We start from the raw sequence: 18000 nt of genomic DNA, 5'->3' as shown, positions 1-18000 counted from the left end.
AGTAATTGTCTAAGTGACAACCTGTAATGGATTAAAAGAAGGAAGATGTGCATAACACCAGCAGTAGCACAGTTCATGGGATCCTTCTGTGTAAAAATAATAGTAATAATAATAATAACAACAATGATAATACCTGCTCTTTTGATGCTGTATTTGTTTCTGAAGTGCCTGGTGAAGTGAGAGCTGAAAGGTGGTTTTACAATTCTGTCACTACTGTGACTATTTAAATAATACTTTCTTACCGCATGGATGTAAGGTAGGTCTACCTATGGGCTGCTGGCCAAGGCCAGGCGATGGATGCATGTCTGGACAGAATGTTGACAGCAAAGCTCTGTTGCTGCAGCTGGGAGCTACTGCAGTATAGCTGGGAATAGCTCTAAAGTCATCACTAGTACAAACCAGTAGGAATGAGTCTCCAACCACAGGTTCTCTGTGCCGTGCTGGCACCTGCAACCCTATAGATGCACGTGCAGAGAAAGACATCTTTAGTACACTGTTACTGCTGCAGAAAGAGCTTACAATTGTTATTAAAACAAACACCTCCCAGATATCAGCTGTAAGAGCTGGAGTAGGTTTTTCTTTTTTTTTTTTTTACTTTACCATTTTAGCAGCTGACGGTCCATGACATCACTCCAAAGCATCACAAAGAAGAAAAATAAGTAGTACATTTATTGAATCCACTTACTACTACTTCTAGCTTTTATTCAGACACTTGTGCTCAGTTTCGAGAGCCAAGAATTTCTTCATTATCATTCAATGTGAATGATGCTGTACATGATCCAGTGCAGGAAGTTGGGCTCTTCTCTCCACCAGGAGTGAGAGAGGTGTTTCTAGTCTTTCTGTCCTGTTTTTTTTTTTTTTTTTTTGGCTGCACAAAATAACCCTTTCCAAGGGCACATGAAATAAAATACTATATTGCATACTATATACATTTACATACAACGGTAAATGCACCATTCATTCAGAAATACACAATACCTAAGGCTCAATGGAAAAGCTTGGTTGAAGCAACTTCTCTCCCCCAACAGGAGAAAAGACGCTCACGACAGTTGTGGAAGTTCCCATGACCTGTGGTCGCATGGATCCTGCCCCCCTCAAACTGCAGCAATAGTTACGGGCCATCTGTGTCCAGAAAGGGGGGGACGATGGCCCATGTGACTTCAGAAGCCCACGGCTCAGCAACAGAAAACCTGTACAACCATGACGGAGGATTTCCTCTGAGAAAAATTGTCTGGCAACTGCTGGAGGAGGCACAGCACCTTAGTGTACTTACTTGACTATGTGCAGAAGTAGTAATCTAAACAACGAGCCCCTTTTGGATACAGGAAACCACTTAGAACTCTACGCTTCCCCTTTATATCTAAATAGTACTTACTTACTCTTGACTGTTTTTTGCATTTCTCCTTGGACTGTTGGACTGCTGGGGGACTAAACAGGTGTTAGCTATCAGCATACATAGTAGAGACCCTGGAGCTGTTGAAAAGACAAAAATGTTGCTTTTTTTTTTAAAGCTGATCAGACACAGGGAATTGAACAATCTGTTTCAGCCTTATTTAACAATACCTGAGCTTTGCCTCCCTTAGCTACTGTGCTCTGCTAACACAGGCCTCCAAAGTGCTCTAAAGGGGACTTACCATTCCTTCCATTACCTTCTGAAATGGCTAAAGTCCTTACAGAGAAATCTTTGCCACGTTGTCACATATGGCAACCTTTTCCCTAAGATAAGAAAATTTTGTGTCAGTATCTGCAGCTTTGCCTTATCTCCCACTGCCCATTGACCAGAGTCATTGGACATCGTATCATACCTGCAAGGCTGCAGATAAGGAGAGGCAATCTTATTTCTGTTACATCTGTCTCCAAAAAGGTGCAGTCCACTACGCCCACACACAGTGGCACTGTAAGTAATAACCGTGGCCACTATCCTCTACATGGGGAGGAACAAGGTGTTCTTGTACCTTGCTGTTGCCAAACACACTGCTAGATAAAAACTGGGGTTCAAGGGACCAGATTCCCCTTTTATTAAGCTGCTCCTCTTTTCTCAGCAGCAGGCTCAATACCTTACCTCTTAAATCTTTTTTTTTTTTTTTTCCTGGACTCATAAGGGAAAGACATCAACCCTCCAGCTAGTGCCCATTTCATATACTGAGAAGAGTAATTTAAACATAAAATGTTAACTGCTCTCTCTGCTGCTTGAAGTAGGGCAGGCAACACAAATCCTTCCTGCAAGTAAGAGTCAGAGTGTAACACACCAATAATACCCAAGAATGAGATTTGTACTCCATGCCCCAGGACAGTGTCAGAGGCAGCAGCCCCTCCCAATGGCAGGGAAAGGTTCCACGCACACGTTCTCTGCTACTGCTCATTTGTCCAGTTGTTCCGGCTTGACAAGAGATGGCATCACAGCAGGTGTTGGAGCACCACACATCCCAATGGCACGGGGGCAATGGAGTCCCCCTCAGCTCCAGCTGGAGTTCTGCAGTTCCTCCCTCAGCCAGGTTGGAAGGGGCTGTCCAAGTCTGTTCATCAGCTTGGATAATTCAATGTTGTGCTCCCGGTAGAAGTCTCTTAGGAACAGCCGTGACTGTGTGGAAAAGACAAACCAGATTAGCGTAAAAGAAAATGTTACCCTGAGCACGTTTCTGTCCCTGTTCCACATGTCATTTCCTACCACTGATGGTAGGAAAATCCAGGTTTGTTTGCTCGTTGTGTTTCATGTTTCTGTATCTCTTGCCACCAATAAATTTGAGACAGTTACTCACCGAGGAATCCATATCAGGGTATTTTCTTCCTTTACTCTTTCCTAGGCATTTAGTCTTTCCTCCATCTAGCAGCTGGCACCAAAATCCTTTTGCTTCATCAAATCTGAAAAGGACACTTGTGTTTAGAAGATATAGCCACACGCTCAATTAGTAGCAGCAGAAATTAAATAACTCCACAGCTATTTTGCATTTCAATGCTTAATTTTTTTGTTTTTGTGCTATTCAGTTGTTGTTCTTGTTGTTTTTAGCACTTCACTACTGTGACAAGAAAACCTTTACAACCACAATTGGTTCAGCTTTATGCAAATTTGAGAGACAACTTAGTGTTACTACATTTGTCTTTCAAGCTTTAGTGAAAAAAAAATAATCAATGTTTTAATGTATATAAAATTCTTTTAAAACTTCTCTTTAGTTGAGAGGTGTTAGATGATCCCCCTGTGTGTTTAAAGCCTCAGTGCTTCTTCTCTTGCTAAAACACAGGTATAAGGCAATGCTGGGAACCATGTCAGGTCTATCCTGTCCCTCAATCAACCAAAGGTGAGCTTGAGGGTTGAACAAGTACCAAACTCTGAGGCAAGCTGACCAACACCGCTTATTTTCTGACCCAGGGTGAAGGGGAGGGGAATCATAACAGCCAGTATCACTACTGTAAGCAGTCCATTTACTATCATGACATGTGCTTCAGCAAGTAAGGCTTTCAAGTAATCTGGTATTTCCTTAAACGTGCACACACCCCTTTAGAACACTCCTGTAGGAGGAGGGGGCCTGAATTGGTACTGCTGTCTTTACCATTGAAGGAAGGACAATTGCAGTGTGCCTACACACACCGACACACCTACCACCCTCAGCTACCATAGGCTGAGGTAGCAGAGAAGATGCAAAAACAGGTTTCAGCTGCAGAGAGCAATATTACATGATTCAAGATCACCGGCAGGCTTACAGAGTTTCTACTGATATTGCTACAGTTCACCTTGAGCTAGGACTTATTTAATCTGTTCAGATTAATTGAACTTACACTGTGGACAACATCACAGTAATGGCTGAGTAACATCCTTCAACTTAGCAGCATCAAGGTACTGCCTCTGCTAACTCTTCCTCAGACAGCTCTGGGCACCTGTCAAGTCCACGTCTTCTGTAATAATAAGCTCTTTACCTCGAAACTGTGTAATGTGTCCCTAATCTCCATCTAGGTGAATATAAGAGCAGCCTGTCACACATTTTTATCATACCTTTTTCTGCTTTCTGTCAGATTCAATGTGTAACACCAAGCATAAGGAGCTCTAGTAATTCCAGCACCTTTAGTGAAACCACAAAGACCAAATGGAAAACATCATAATTACTGCTGTGAGAAGCTTCATGCTTCTCCATGACAGTGCCAAAAAACACCCCTCCCCTTTCATTTCTGGAAAGACTAAGTGATGATTTCAGTCTAGTATCTCATGCTATCCAAATACGACCATCTGAACCTAATTTTGGGGTTTAGACATAACCTCTGAAACCGCGGCAGGTCTTGCAGTCAGAGATGACATATTCTTCCAATCAACTTAGTATCACACGTGGCTGAGAAAGCAGCTTCCCCCAAAACAATTCCCCACCTGAGGGCCTGGGTGTAGTTGAAGAGCGGTGTAACTCCCAAGAACTTCTGGATGTTGTCCATTACAGAGGCAGGGTTGTGTCTCAGCTCCTGACCATCCACAATGAGAATCTGAAATAAAAGCAGCCACCTTAACCTCTGGCAGCTTGTGCTGAGTGAAAGTTCTGAGCTTTCTGGCTCTCAGAACTGCCCTGGGCCTTCACTCACGTGAGTAAAGGCTACTGACATCTGTCTATTCCAGAGCCACATGGGGGGATGTGGCCCAATGAACCCCAATAGGCTTTGCTTAATAAACTTGTCTTTGGTCAAACTCCCCTAGAACTGAGCACTGAGGCGCAGCAGTAGCATGATTTATAGATTGTCTCATGTATCCTTTTTTAGAAGTCAACCATTAGGCTAAGTATTCTTCTGTAACCTAAGATTACTCTCCTGTTACATGTATGATAGACAATAATGAACACTTGTGCTAATAAATTACCTATTCCAAAGTACACAGCAGAAAAACAGTCATGTGAGCAGGAGACCCTGACAAATAGAAAGTACAAGGATGGTGTACCAATACAAAGGTACCACCACAAAGAGCAGCCATACAATGTGATTTATTTCATTATTTTAAACAGTGACCACACCCGTTGGTTTCACTGGCTCTATCATTCCTCGCAGGAATAGTAAAGCAATGAGATTCGAGCCCAAGAATGTGACGGTACATTTATGTAGGAACAGTTGATGTTTGCCTGCTCCAGCTCCACAGACATGGAGGAACGCAGTAACTATGAAGGAGGCAGGCTGAGCTATTGGTTAAATTCCTAATTCTCACACACAGAAGGCATGGGTGGCAGTATTTATTACGCTATCCTGAAGGAGTTCCTACTTGCCACTTCTCCTTGCAATGTGGCACCAGTGACTTGCTCTTTCTGCTAAATATTCCACGACAAATAGCTGGATTGCACCAGTCCTATTCTGACAGTAACCAGGGATATAGGTCTTGCTTTGTTCTGCCTTCTCTCTTTTAGTCTTGGCAGATCTATCACATGCAGTTATTCTCTGCCAAAAGAGCAGCCTAAAGTGACTAATGGGCATTGTAACGCTGCTGGAGTACAGACTGTCTGAGCAGAACTGCAGTAACAGAAAGGAATTGAAAAAATATTTTCCGACTCACCATGTATTAGACAGCTTATAAATGTCTTGGGAATTTAGAGACAGAAATGGTCTGTAGTGTATATTAATTGACCTTCTGCAAATTTGTACACAAAACACAGAAACCTGACATGTCTGCAGTGAAATTTCCCCTCAGCAGACATCTAAAGACTTCACAACATGGAAACTACAAGTCCAAGAGTCCAAGAGCCTCTCTTTAAAGCAAGGAAACCACAACAAGTGGATGAATACCCGCTGGGCCTGTAGAGGGTCCCAGGGCTGCTGGCTGCCTAGAAGAAAGGAAGAGAGTGCTGACACTGCTGTTTGTCCTAAATCTCTCAAGCCTGGAGAGCTGCCTGGGAGATCACAGAATTGCCTTGTACTCATTTACGTTTACAAATGCAGTAAAGTACAAAATTGAAGCATTCAAATCTGATTTCTTACCAGCTTATAATAGGAAGAAGCAAGTGGTGATTCTTGTTCCAAAAGACAAGACAGAATGTGAAATGAAAACAGAACATAAAGGGTTGGGGGCGAGGGAGTTGGGAGGAGAGAGAGGGGTTTGTTCTCAGCTCCCCAACAGTAAACCTCAAAAGGGCCCCAAGAGACCACTCCCTGCTTTGTCATCTCAGTTTCAGGCCAGCCAGCAGGGTTCATCCCCTGGGCCCAAGGGCTTTGCACGATCTCATCCAAACTCAGCAATGTCAAGGCATCATCAGTCTATTTCACCCTACTGCCAAACGTCCTACCTGCCCAGAGGGGTAGTACGTCAGCCAGCGCTCCAGGTGAGTTGAGTACCAGCCAGGGAGCAGGCATCGGCTCTGCAGGTTGCGCAGTTCCTGAGGGGCCTGGGATTTTGCAGAGATCACTTGGAAGAAGGTGTAATTGAGCGCCACAGGGTCACTGTGAGCACGCTGGTGCTGAAAAATACAAGCTGAATTAAGGAGCAGGAAAACAAAATTCTACCCTTCCCGCACCAGCTTACACACCAATGCGGACACCCTTTGTACCTGACTTTGTCCACACCCTGCAGGCAGCCTGCATCACCTCCCCTGGCCTGCCTGTGGAAATGGATCCATGGTTTTCTGCCCCACTGGAGCATTTGTCTCGCTCTCACCCAAAAACAGTGTAGGAAAGTTACCTGGTACCATGAGTAGGCTCGGTCAGCAGGGTTGATCAGAACTGTAATGATTTTGGCTCGAGGAAGCAGGGCTGCCCCGCGTTTTGGTACCACCTCTGTGTCAAAGTAATTGGCACTCTTCTCAAACATGAAGTCTGTGCTGGCATTGGAGGGGATGGGAAAGAATTCCATGTACCTGCAGAACAGACAGGACGCTGGTGAACAGCATAGCCTGGTAAAGACAAGGCACTGCAAGCTCTAGGAGGAAGATTCTGTTCACAAAAAAGGCCAGAACCAGCCACCTGCCCTGCCACTGACCATTTGTTTAGACCTAAATCATTTGTCTCTTTGTACCTCTGTTCATAGCTGAGACACGGGGTCAAGAGCTTTGCTGTGCCTCACAGAAGCCTGTAAAATCAGTAACACAGAAACTCTAAGACATTTGAATAATGGGAAGGGAGAGGGTAAAGAGGACAAGACACTGTAAATCACTGGAAGACTGCTCTGCTGGAATTTAGGCTTAAGAACTGATTGTATCCTAAACATAAACGTTGCCCTCTTGCATGTGGTGCTACATTCAGCTCAAGTTGGACGGCTTCTCCAGGGGACGCACATGAAAGCCCACGCTTTCTATGCCCATCTCTCAGCTAGTAGTACTGCTCTGCAGCACGGACTCACGGGGGCTTCACTCAAGTACCAAATACCTTCCGGTATCTTTTCACCAGTCCTCTAAGTGAGCAGAGAGGTCACACAAGGTCCTGCATCGCGCGCGGAAGGAAATCCCATGGCAGAAATCTGACAGCTGTCCCTCAGAGCCAGACACAGGGGAGTGGTGGCACAGTGCACCCAACTGTCATGCTTCAAGCAAGACACACGGGCAGTTTCTCTGCCCAGAAACACAGTGGCATGATAGTGCCGTTGTGGCTTTGTATCTCCCTGCCAGGTGGAAACACTTTACTGTAACTGCACACTTGTACAGGTGGAGATTGTGGCCAAAAAGACACTGCCGTCAGCGTAAGAACCCAGGAAGAACTTTTCAGTGAGCACACTGCTGTCTGTTTTACGTGTCAAAGGAGAAGAAACCTCATGACAGCAGTGGGTTCAATGAAGAATAATTTTTTAAAGCTAAATCATGCCCTCAAGTATCTCCTGGTGAACAGTTACTAAGATCACAAACTACCTGTCTTGCTCCTGGGAGTAAACAGTTGGATGAGCAGGAAAACAATGTGCTGAGCAATAGCAATGAAAACAATTGGTCAGAAATGGAGAAGCTACTAACAAGTCTAAGGTGGACACAGAGACAGACTTGGGAAAAGACAACACGTGCAACTTATCACAGAAGAATGAATGTCAGGATTCTTACCAATCGATTCCTTTATGATAGTTGGGTCCATTGAAAAACTGGATCTCCTCAAAGGTGGATGGACTTGGGAAGTTACTGGTGACGGCTGGATGCAAGGTCAAGAAGAAGTGCACAGCTGTGGTGCCTGCAACAAGAACCAGTTAACGGGACCAGGGTCACACACAGTTGGCTGAATGAAAGGCTTTCTCTGCACAGAACAGTCCCAGATGGCCACACTCCTGTTACACACAGCTAACACACCCCTCAGCACATGCAGGTTACAACAGCAGACACACCAAACACTTTGGGGCTGAGCATGGTTCAGAAGTTCAGTCCCAGACTTTAACTCATGCAGCTGGTTTAAATCACCTCCTCAGCACAGCAGCTGCCACCCATGGTGACTATATTGTGTTCTTGCCATGGCTGGGCTACTCCCATCCTTTTTTTCCCTGTTAGCACAGCCACACTGTCACGTGGCAGAACCCAGACTGCTAAACAGACATGACCTGGGCACTGCAGGACAACGCCACACACTTGGGAAGGAGATGTAATAGGGGCATTAGTTTCCTCAGATGAGAATTCAGCTGGATGTACAGCTCGGCCTGCCTCTGCTGTGGATGTTTCCCTTAACCCAGTCTAGCCTGACAACCCTGCTCTGCACCCAGCTGTCGGGCTCCAGCAGGTCAGTAAATTGGATGCCAGGGGAAGATTTTCTTACTGTGCCACTGCAAGCAGCCTGGGCCACGACACAGGACCCATACTGCACACACACCAGCAGAGCTTCACAGCGACACCGGCAGGAGACAGCAGTTTGGCTGGGAGAGCTTCCTGCCACAGGCAGGATCACCATTTGCTGCGCATGGCTGGTGGCTGCTGTTTCAATGCACTACAGAGAAAGCCAAGGTTTGAAAACCTGGCTTTGGCTGAAGAGACCTTGCTGTCTTCAGGCTAGAAGGGAGTCCTCAGGACAGTACGTACAGCTGGCCATGTTGCTGCCAACCATGATGCCGCAGCAGTTAAGAGCTGGTGACAGAGGTCAGACAAAAGAGGATCTCAGCCTCCTACTGGCAGTGACATGGAGCATGCAGTGCGCACAGAGATCTGTCGCAATAAAAGCACTAGGGGACATTCATCGTAACCTTTGCTAAGCGTGTGTTTAGTCCTGCTGACAGCTTGTGTCTTGTGAAAAACTAAGAAAGGTCATGGTTTCTCTGAGCTCGTGGGGAAAAGCCAAAACACAGCTCTGCAGGTAGGGCTTTTTCCTGCAAATCAGGACTGATCTGAGGAAACTGCCAACATGCAAAGTGACAGACTTGCCAGATTTAGTTTGGAACAAATCTGACATTCTCTGAAATATCCTCTGTGGTCATTTGGCAGCTTGCACGAAGGGCAGCCATACAGATCTACAACAGAGATCCTTCCAGCTCTCCTCTCTAGAGGAATGAGATGAAAGTTGCAATCTACTTTTTAGATAAATTAGAAAGATAAACATTACCAGTTTTCTGAGGTCCCACGATGAGGAACTTGGGGAGTCGATCACATGTTTTCTCTTTGGACCAGATATCCTTGTGCCTCTTATCATCGCAGGGATTCTGCAGCATAAGAGATGGGATTAAGCATTACCACAGGAGCAAATGGAAAGGGGAGGAAAAGCTGGAAGGCCAGTCCTCCAGGGAAGATGCTATTAGCATATGAAGAACACTTCACAGCCACACTGCTGCTCTGCCAGGCATCAAGAAGAATTAGAGAAAACAGGAGGGAACATTTTCAAACTCCAAAGTGATACAGGAGCCAAAGTCCCCCTGAGAGTGTTAACCACAGGTCTTGCCCTACGCAGCCACACTGGGTGGGGCCCCCCCGATAGTACAGCTCAGCATCTGTGGAATTCTGGCAGACAGACAACTCTATCACCCTCAGCTAATTTCATCTGCTCATTACCATGCAGAGAGCTGCTGTGCTGGGATAAAATGGAATAAACATGTTTTTATTTAATGAACATGAATTCTGCGGTGTGAAATTACTTTACGATTAATCACATTAACATGCCTGCAAGCTTTTCCAGCAACAAACAGGGCTCCTTTCCTCATACACTTAACATTTCACAGCGCCTTGCTCTAATATAAGCCCTTTAACGATCCAAACTTCCACCAACCTCCTTCCAGTCACCTCCGACAGCCATCCTTGCCTCCAAGCTCACACTGTGATTGTGGCCTACCACCCCTGGTCCCCATCCCTTCCACTTTGCGATTTGCCCCCTGCAGCCTGAAGCCACAAAGGTTAAACCTAACGACTTCATGCATTACCACGCTGTGCTCTGCAGCAGCAGTCTCTCTGCTGTAAGTGTGGGACACACCTCTTGGAAAACCACTAAGAGCGGTTAAAACTGCCTTCTCACCTGCCACAAGGGATTCTTCTCCTGGGGAAAGATTTCGAAGTACTTTTTTGCAAGTTGGACAGGGGGCAGTGTTTGCAGGCGAAGATTGGTCCAGCACTGCACAAACTTGACCAGGCTCTCAAAGGTGTACAGTCCCAGGCGGTCATTCCCATAGTTAGACAGGTGGGTCATGAAGATGCTGATCTGAAAAGAAGGACATGGGATGCTGCTAAAGCAGGTAATGGTGCTGTTTCCTCCTGGCTTGTTTGTGCTGCCAGGAAGAGGTTGTGTGCACCTCAGTCTGCCCTGCCTGTCTGGGCTGACAAACAGCACTGCACCACTGAAAAATTAAATATATTTTGTGTTTGCAAGGCAGCAGAAACTCAGGACGGAAGGAGGGACACGCACCTCTCAGTAACCCCTGGGAGTGGTGGCAGAGGTAAGCTCTGCCTGTGAGTCCTGAACAGTTTCAAAAGCCCCTTCAGGTGGCTCTGGGACATATTGGGGAACAGGGATTAGGCAGTGACTCTCTCTAGACAAAAAACAGGAGCTTCCCCTCCTCTCTCCAAGGCACTGCCAGGGCAGCTGTAGCTGCAGCATCTGCTCCATCCAGCAGGGCAGCCGCTGGGAGCAGGGCAGCATGCTGCACACCAGGGCACAGGACAAGTTTTCACAGGAGTTATTCCAGGCCTGCAGCCTGTGCCTAGGGGAACGCAGTGGATTTCTGTCAATTCAACCCAGCAGCGCTTTGCCAGAAAGGAGGCTAGAACCACACCAAGGCTAGAAATCAGCAAAACAAAAGCAGCACGTTAAGGCCAATGGAAGAATGACTGTATGTGTGACAGAGCCCTCCGCATCCAGTGCCTGCTGCTGCAGGGAGGGGAAGGGGCCTCAGTAATGGCAGGGACACCCACTGCTCAACCCTGGTGAGGCCAGCAGGCAACAAGAGGCTGTGTTGGCAGGGGGCAGGAATGGCCTTCCTTCTCCTAGTAGGGAAGAGCAAAAGGAGGAAGGGGGAGACAGATGGGTTTGGATGAAGAGGTTTGCTGGCACTCAGGAGGTCTGAATTCAGTTTTCTGCCCAGTGTCACCACGGGCTGTTACCAGTGCATCTCAGCTGGAGCTGCTGAGCGATAGTACCTCTGTGCCTGACCATCCCCAAGACACTGGAAATTAATTTAATCCTGTCCATGAAGGGATCACAAATCAGGGTCATTGCATATGCAACAGCAAATAGTGGTGGCACTCTGGGACATGCAGAAACTGAATGGAGTTAGAGAGTTATCACATTTGGCTGCCTGTGAATTTTTCACTTCTGGTTTCCTACCGAGCTGACAGGGGCCCTGCCAGACAGGCTGTGGCACCCACACTTCAAAGAGCAGCGTGCACTTGGTGCTGTTGTGCAAAAAGGATGTGCTCGGTTCGACACAGCAAAGCACAGAAAGATCTGGGCTGTAGCGTGGAGCACACTGGAAGGCAAAAGGATGCGTCTCCTGTTGTCTTTTGCCCATTTTTGAGAGACACCAGGAGGGTGGTGTGATAGCAAAGGGTGCCTCATCCCCTGACATACTTGTGGATCATTTAGACAAAAGGTTTGCTGCACGAAGCGCCTGACCCAGTGCCATAATCCAAGCACTGCAGCAGGGAGGACACAGAGCACCATCAGGAACACTTTCAAGGTTTGCAGAATAAAAAGCTTGCATGAGACCAAGGTTAGCAACTATGTCTCAAGACCAATTGCATTCAGTAAGATCTTCATGCCATCCGTGTCTCACGTAAGTAATGCTATCATCTGCAGACAGTCTCAAGCAACGTGGCTCACAAGACAAGACCAACCAAAGAGACATTTCCCCAACTGTGCAGTCACGTCCTGTGACACCTGTACACTGGTAGCCAAGGCAGCTTGCTGTGCCTTGCAACAGCTATGGCTACCAAAACAGCTCTGTGCGTTCCTTCTGGTAGAACCTACATTCACAATGGCATGCTTTCCTTTCTTTCACACCGAGAAAAATTCAGAGGAAATGGCACAGAGAGCCTCAAATACAGAAAACAGGAGGGTAAGAGCATCCTTACAATACATAAAAGAAGCAGCTGTGGGCACAGCATTAACCTGCTGGGTGTGCAGTATGAGCAAAAGTGTTTGTGAGGATGATCAGAAAGATGCCCTTTGCTTCTGGGAAAGAGACTGGGCACAAGGCAGCCCGTCCACCGAACAACAACCATTCTTTTTACTGACACCAGACCGTGTTCACTAGTCAGAAGATCAAACATCATCTGTTTGCACTGTGGAGTTAATTACATGCACACAGGCTTGGAGACTCCTGCATGTGTATATCCACTCAAAGAGAGCTGGAAGCACCAGAAAGGACTGAAAGAGACTGGTCCAAGTTTGCCATGGATCACTGCTGGGGCCGTGGGGTTAGCCAGCTTTCTATCAAGTCCGTGAGATGGCTCTATCAGTGAGGGAAGGAATGCGAGGGCCTGAGTCACTGTGCAAACACAAGCAATGAAGAGGAGCTTAGAGCACGATCCTCCACTGCTGACAGAGAGAGAAATGCTCCGCTGCCAAAAGGAAACGGAAATGTAAACATGGGAAACACAAGAAGGTGTCTGAAAGAGTTTTAAAAGTCACCCTGAAGAGCCAACAGTAATTCTGACAAATAAGCTAATCCTGCACCAGAGCACAATCTTTCCAAACTTTTACAATCACGGATCACTGCCAGCTGCCTCGATCATCATACGCTTATCAGCAAAGTTTACTGGGTAGCTCTAGAAACTATGTTTCTACAAATTCCTTGGCACAGCCTCCTAGACCAGCAATGACCTCTTCATTAGTCTGGTAACTGGTTTTCCAAGAGAGACCTATGGCTCTTAAGTTTCACAGTGGTTATTTCTGCAGGCATTCTTTAAGATCTGACTATTATAAAGTGGGACAAGGTAGAATAAACCCTACATATGGAAACAGCAATGCAGAAAAGCAGGGGTTACAGAGAACAGATCAGTTTCTTTCTATCTGACCAATGATGTCAAAGATCACTCAATATGCACAGCCAAGATTAGTTTTTGCCTTACGACAGACTTTTATTAAGGAGGTGGATTTAGTTGTTGTGTGTAAAGCTCACGGTTTTGTCTCTGGTGATGGGGACTGAAGGTTGGCTTCCAGAACAGGAAGTTTCCAGAACAGGGGTTTCCCTATGGTTTTGTGGCTAGGCTGTTGTAGACTCATACTTCCACAGATCATATACCAGGCCAGAGCTGGTATCATTCAGAGAAACGCAGGGCCTGTCTGTAAACTACAACCTGCATGTGATGCACCCAGAATGTACTGCAAGGGCTTTTTCACTATCAGGGGTCTAGGATTAGAGAGGGACTGAGCTGTAGGAAAAAAAAAAAATTAAAAAAAAAATAAAAATTAAGCTAATTATGGGAAAAAGTTTGACTTCTGATTCATTGAGCTTCTGCACCCCCAACCAAAGGTAACTAAAGCCACACATTCAACTCTGCAACCAGAGCCACTGATGTTACGTGACAAATCCCACAAAACAAGTACTCAGTGGTTGTGACCAGGGTGTGCACCTAGTCAGAAACACCCTACTTTCTCTCAGATCTGCTTGCATGGTTTCTTACCCAAACGTGGTCAGCACTTGTGGAAAAGATACATAAAGGAGAAGTAAGAAGGTAGAAATTCAGAAGTTCCAAGTTAGACATTCTAACATCACGATTTAAATCTGTCAGGGCAATGCTCATTCAGAAGACGGGATGACAATAGGTGCCAAATCAGATTTAATAAGAAACAAACTCAGGTGAAGAATTGAAAGTTACTGTACATATGATCAATCAAAAAGAGCAGCAAGTTTTCCTACTGCAGCCAGTAAGTGAGGGATTGCAATCTATGGTTGGAGAGGGCTACGAAGCTTCATCTCCTAATTCTATCCATTCAGCATTTTTTAAAAATGTTTTTTTTTTTTTTTTTTTTTTTTGTCTCTTGACACCTAGCACATGTTCCCAGCTTCAATGGGAAGTGAGAAATGCATGTGATTAGCCATCTGTGACTGAGAATTGGGAAGTGGCTGGCTGCAGTGTGTTGGGGTTACTAGAGTAGTTTGGTGGTTTGATGGAAATGATTAGTATTAAAGGGGAAAGAGAAACAACTGCGTCAGACCCAGATCTCCCAAAACTGCCTTAGGGTGACAGCTACACCACAAAAAACAGCATCCAGAAATTGCTTCAATATACATTATGAAAGAAAGCGGAGAACATCCCATAACAAAAGCCCAGAGAAAGCACTTGTTCTGAACAAAAGACACCAAGGCACATCTCACCTCTGATTCATGAAGGTGCAGCACCCTAGGTAACACCCACTCCATGTTGGGCCACGCTCACCACATCGCCCTGGCTAGCTTCTATCTGAGGAGTGTTGTGCTTCTTGACACCCAACACTGATGTTTCCTTGGCAGTGTGCAAAGCAGTCTTAAGTAGCAAGTGCTTCCTTGGCCCTCTTTTTCACATCTCTTTACCCTCACACTGGAGATACCCACAATGCAATAGGTTATTACACTGAATCCCCCACAGGATTCAGTCCTTTCCCACATCATGTGCATTAACTGAGACACCCACATAGTGATTCCCCTTTCAGATGAGCTTACCGGGTTCAGGAGGACTGTCAGGAAGAGTTCACCACCACGAATGCTCTTGTCCAACTCCTTCGAGCCACCAGGATATTCATTATAGAAGATAGTGTGAGTAAAAAGACCGCAGGTCTGTCGAGGCAAAACCTGACAGAGAAAAAGAAAATGAGACTAGATGCAGATGCAGCAGAAATCCATGAATGTGTCAAAGCATCCCTCTATCGATCAATACAAAGAGTAAGGGATATAAGTAGCATAGGTTCAGCGGACTCTGATATTTCTTCCAGCCATTTACTCATCACAGTGCAAACGAGTCAGTGGAACCTCAATTTAGTCTCGTTGTGCTTCATTGTGCTCTCCGTTCAGTACTGACCTCTGAATTGCACTGATAAACAAAAAACTGGCTTTAGCCAAGTTTCTTCGCTTCACTCCATGATTTTGGAAACACGGGTGATACTGAGATTAATGTATGTGGTGTAGGTTATCAGGAGAGTGTTCCTCAGGCAGGAATTCTGCCCTGCCCATGGGCTCCGCTTCCCCAGCTGTGCTCACCATGATTCCATTATGGATGAATCCACGCCGGTACCGGGCAGGTCGCAGGTGTGGGTATTCCTCTGTGCTCGTTACCTGGATGCTCCAAACAGATTTCCACGCATCATAGAGTTGTGTGTGGACAGGATAAACCCCAGAATGATGTGGAGCTACAGCATAGCCCAAGTCTGTGGGAATCCCATGCTCCTGAAAGCAGAATATGCAACCTGATCATTCAGTATTGAACTACTATCCTTACTAGGGGTCATACTTAGCAACAGCCTTCAAGTTGGAGCAAAGGGACAGAGTAGTAAGAAATCTCTCTGAATTAGGAAACATGAAACGCTTCTTGTACTTCTTGCATTATACATCTATAGAAATAGGAAGGGTGATTCCATATCAACAAGGACATTCAGCACTTGGAACAGCTGCTGCAAGAACAGTCTTATAGCTTGCAGGTGTGATAAGTCAGACTAATTCAAAGCCTCAGGTCAGGCTCCTTGGTTACTGAAGACAAACTAATAAATGCTGTTAAGTGACACAACTCACTCCCACAATGCCTAGATCTAAGTCACTAGAGGAGGAAATCAAAATTTCCTTAACTGTTATAGAAGGAAAGGAAGACAACAGCTGGGATCTGCCCTGAAGACAGCAATTCAAAGAGAAGCAGGCATGAAGTAAGAGGCTGCTCAGGCCCAAGATATTGGGCCTGAAGCTATACTAAAATTACAGGAAATATCTGAATTTCATGGTTTTTAATTCCACTATGTGGTTCTGGTAACAATATGAATGATGACAGCTCTGCCCTCATGGTGCACAATAAAACCAGAGCCCCTAAATGAAGCAACAGCCTTCCCTTCCCACTCGTAGCCTGTTTTATGTTAAATACGTATAATTGTGTTCTGCGCTTTGTCTCTCTTTGCAAGAGACTGCAATGTGACTTAAGCATGAATAGAAGAAGACTAAATTGTTTCTATAATGCTGCAACTGTGCTCTGAATTCAGGATCATTCCAACTCTGCATGTGTCATGGGAACATGAGACAGCAGCCTGCTATTCCCAAGGGGATTACCATCAACAGAACCAAACTAGGGGTGAAAAGGACGTATCTTTTCAGAGAAACATGTACACTACATTCAACTCCGTGCTGTAAGCACAAAGCAGGCATTGTCTCAGCAATGCAGGATGTTCAAGGTTTCCCCCCTCCTCTGCCAAAACCCAGGGAGTTTCCCCTGGACTTCCTAGATAAGTGACTCCCTCCAGCGCTGTCTGGGGAGGCTAGAGCCAGGCCTGGTAGCACACGGAGCATTTTATGCTACCACATAGGTGACTTTGTACAAAGCCACTGCGCACAAGGATGGAACAGGAAATGCTTTCTCACTGCCAGGGTTTATGCATTAATTGGATTTGGATGGTAATGCTACAACAAGTTCACACCTCAGCAAACCAGAGCCTTGGGATTTGCACCCTGGAATGTGGCGGAGCTGCCTGGAGCCATGCAGGTGCCAGGAAACACTTCCCACTGCACAGGCAGGCATGCGAATTCTATTTCTTGCCTGAAGACAGCAGGAGGCATGCACCTATTTAAATTTTCAGGGCTGGCTTTTTTAAATGCAGATGTGTTACTAGGCTAGTATTTGTGTTCAGCAGGGTCTGAGCAGCTATTCCGTGGGAAGAACACTTTAGGATTGGTACTATAAAGGAGATAAACTGTGATGCCCCTTACCACAGCAAACTGTTTGTTGAGCTTCATCTGCTCAGCCAGCACAGTGACGTTGTGGAAAAGATGAGGCTGCATGTGACTCCACATGTGAGGGAACCACCAGAACTCCTTCCTGTGCTTGAGCAGCATGTCATCCCCTTCATCTTCCTCATCTGTACCTACAGAGAGCAGAAAGGAAGTGTAAAAACACAAAGCAGAAGAGGGGCTCCATGTTTCTAAGCAGTAGCTAATCCCCTGCAATGCTGAGTCGCTCCAACAGAGAATCAAGATTTAATGTGTTACACACACACACACACAGGGAGCAAGGCAGGGAGCTGCCAAAAGCTGCAAGTGCTAGAAGAGATGCATCAAATCTGTCAAGAGCCACTAAGAGCCATACGGGAATGTGCCCCATACATTGCCATAGCACCATGCAGCAACTGCAAGCATGTGGGCTGTACAGAGGTGTGGGGACAACGAGGTGCCAGGAGCTTGCTTACCTGTGTGGTAGAATTTCCCTGAGAAGCCCAGGTTGAAGGTGAAATTTGGGACTAAAGTTCTCAGCTTATTCTGGGTGCTCAGCAAAGCCTGTTTGGATTAAAGGAAAAAGAAACAGTCATACTCAGTTGTTCTGTAACATTCCTCTGTGCTCTGCTTGTGCCCAGTTCAGCCTGAAGTATCAGAGGGGATGGAACTAAGGCACTGCTACCTGTGGGTTGGAGCAGGGTAACCCAGGGTTCCACATACACAGCCCCTCCATGAGGTACCACCTTGCCTGACTGAACGCTGCCACTTTAAAGCCACAGCCACATACA

The 18000-nt window shown here is 46.0% G+C and overlaps 1 protein-coding gene across 5 annotated transcripts in view; it reads right to left on the bottom strand.

Moving 5' to 3' along the window:
- Positions 1 to 645: 645 nt before the first annotated feature.
- Positions 646 to 18000, bottom strand: part of NDST2 (N-deacetylase and N-sulfotransferase 2) — a 49280-nt gene continuing 31925 nt past the window's right edge. For all 5 annotated transcript variants that reach the window (XM_032191573.1, XM_032191570.1, XM_032191574.1 and 2 more), the window contains 12 exons: positions 17686 to 17773; positions 17210 to 17364; positions 15506 to 15691; positions 14972 to 15100; positions 10348 to 10530; positions 9448 to 9544; positions 7974 to 8097; positions 6632 to 6806; positions 6240 to 6410; positions 4355 to 4464; positions 2760 to 2862; positions 646 to 2581 (listed from right to left, as the gene is read on the bottom strand). In XM_032191573.1, coding sequence (XP_032047464.1) covers positions 2456 to 2581; positions 2760 to 2862; positions 4355 to 4464; positions 6240 to 6410; positions 6632 to 6806; positions 7974 to 8097; positions 9448 to 9544; positions 10348 to 10530; positions 14972 to 15100; positions 15506 to 15691; positions 17210 to 17364; positions 17686 to 17773 — 1647 coding nt within the window. In that variant the 3' untranslated portion in view covers positions 646 to 2455. The remainder of the gene's footprint in view (positions 2582 to 2759; positions 2863 to 4354; positions 4465 to 6239; positions 6411 to 6631; positions 6807 to 7973; positions 8098 to 9447; positions 9545 to 10347; positions 10531 to 14971; positions 15101 to 15505; positions 15692 to 17209; positions 17365 to 17685; positions 17774 to 18000) is intronic.

This window comes from Aythya fuligula, chromosome 7 (genome assembly GCF_009819795.1).
Source record: "Aythya fuligula isolate bAytFul2 chromosome 7, bAytFul2.pri, whole genome shotgun sequence".
NCBI classification, from domain to species: Eukaryota; Metazoa; Chordata; class Aves; order Anseriformes; family Anatidae; genus Aythya; species Aythya fuligula.
Note: the sequence above shows the minus strand (reverse complement) of the source record. Positions and strands in the feature narration are given on the sequence as shown.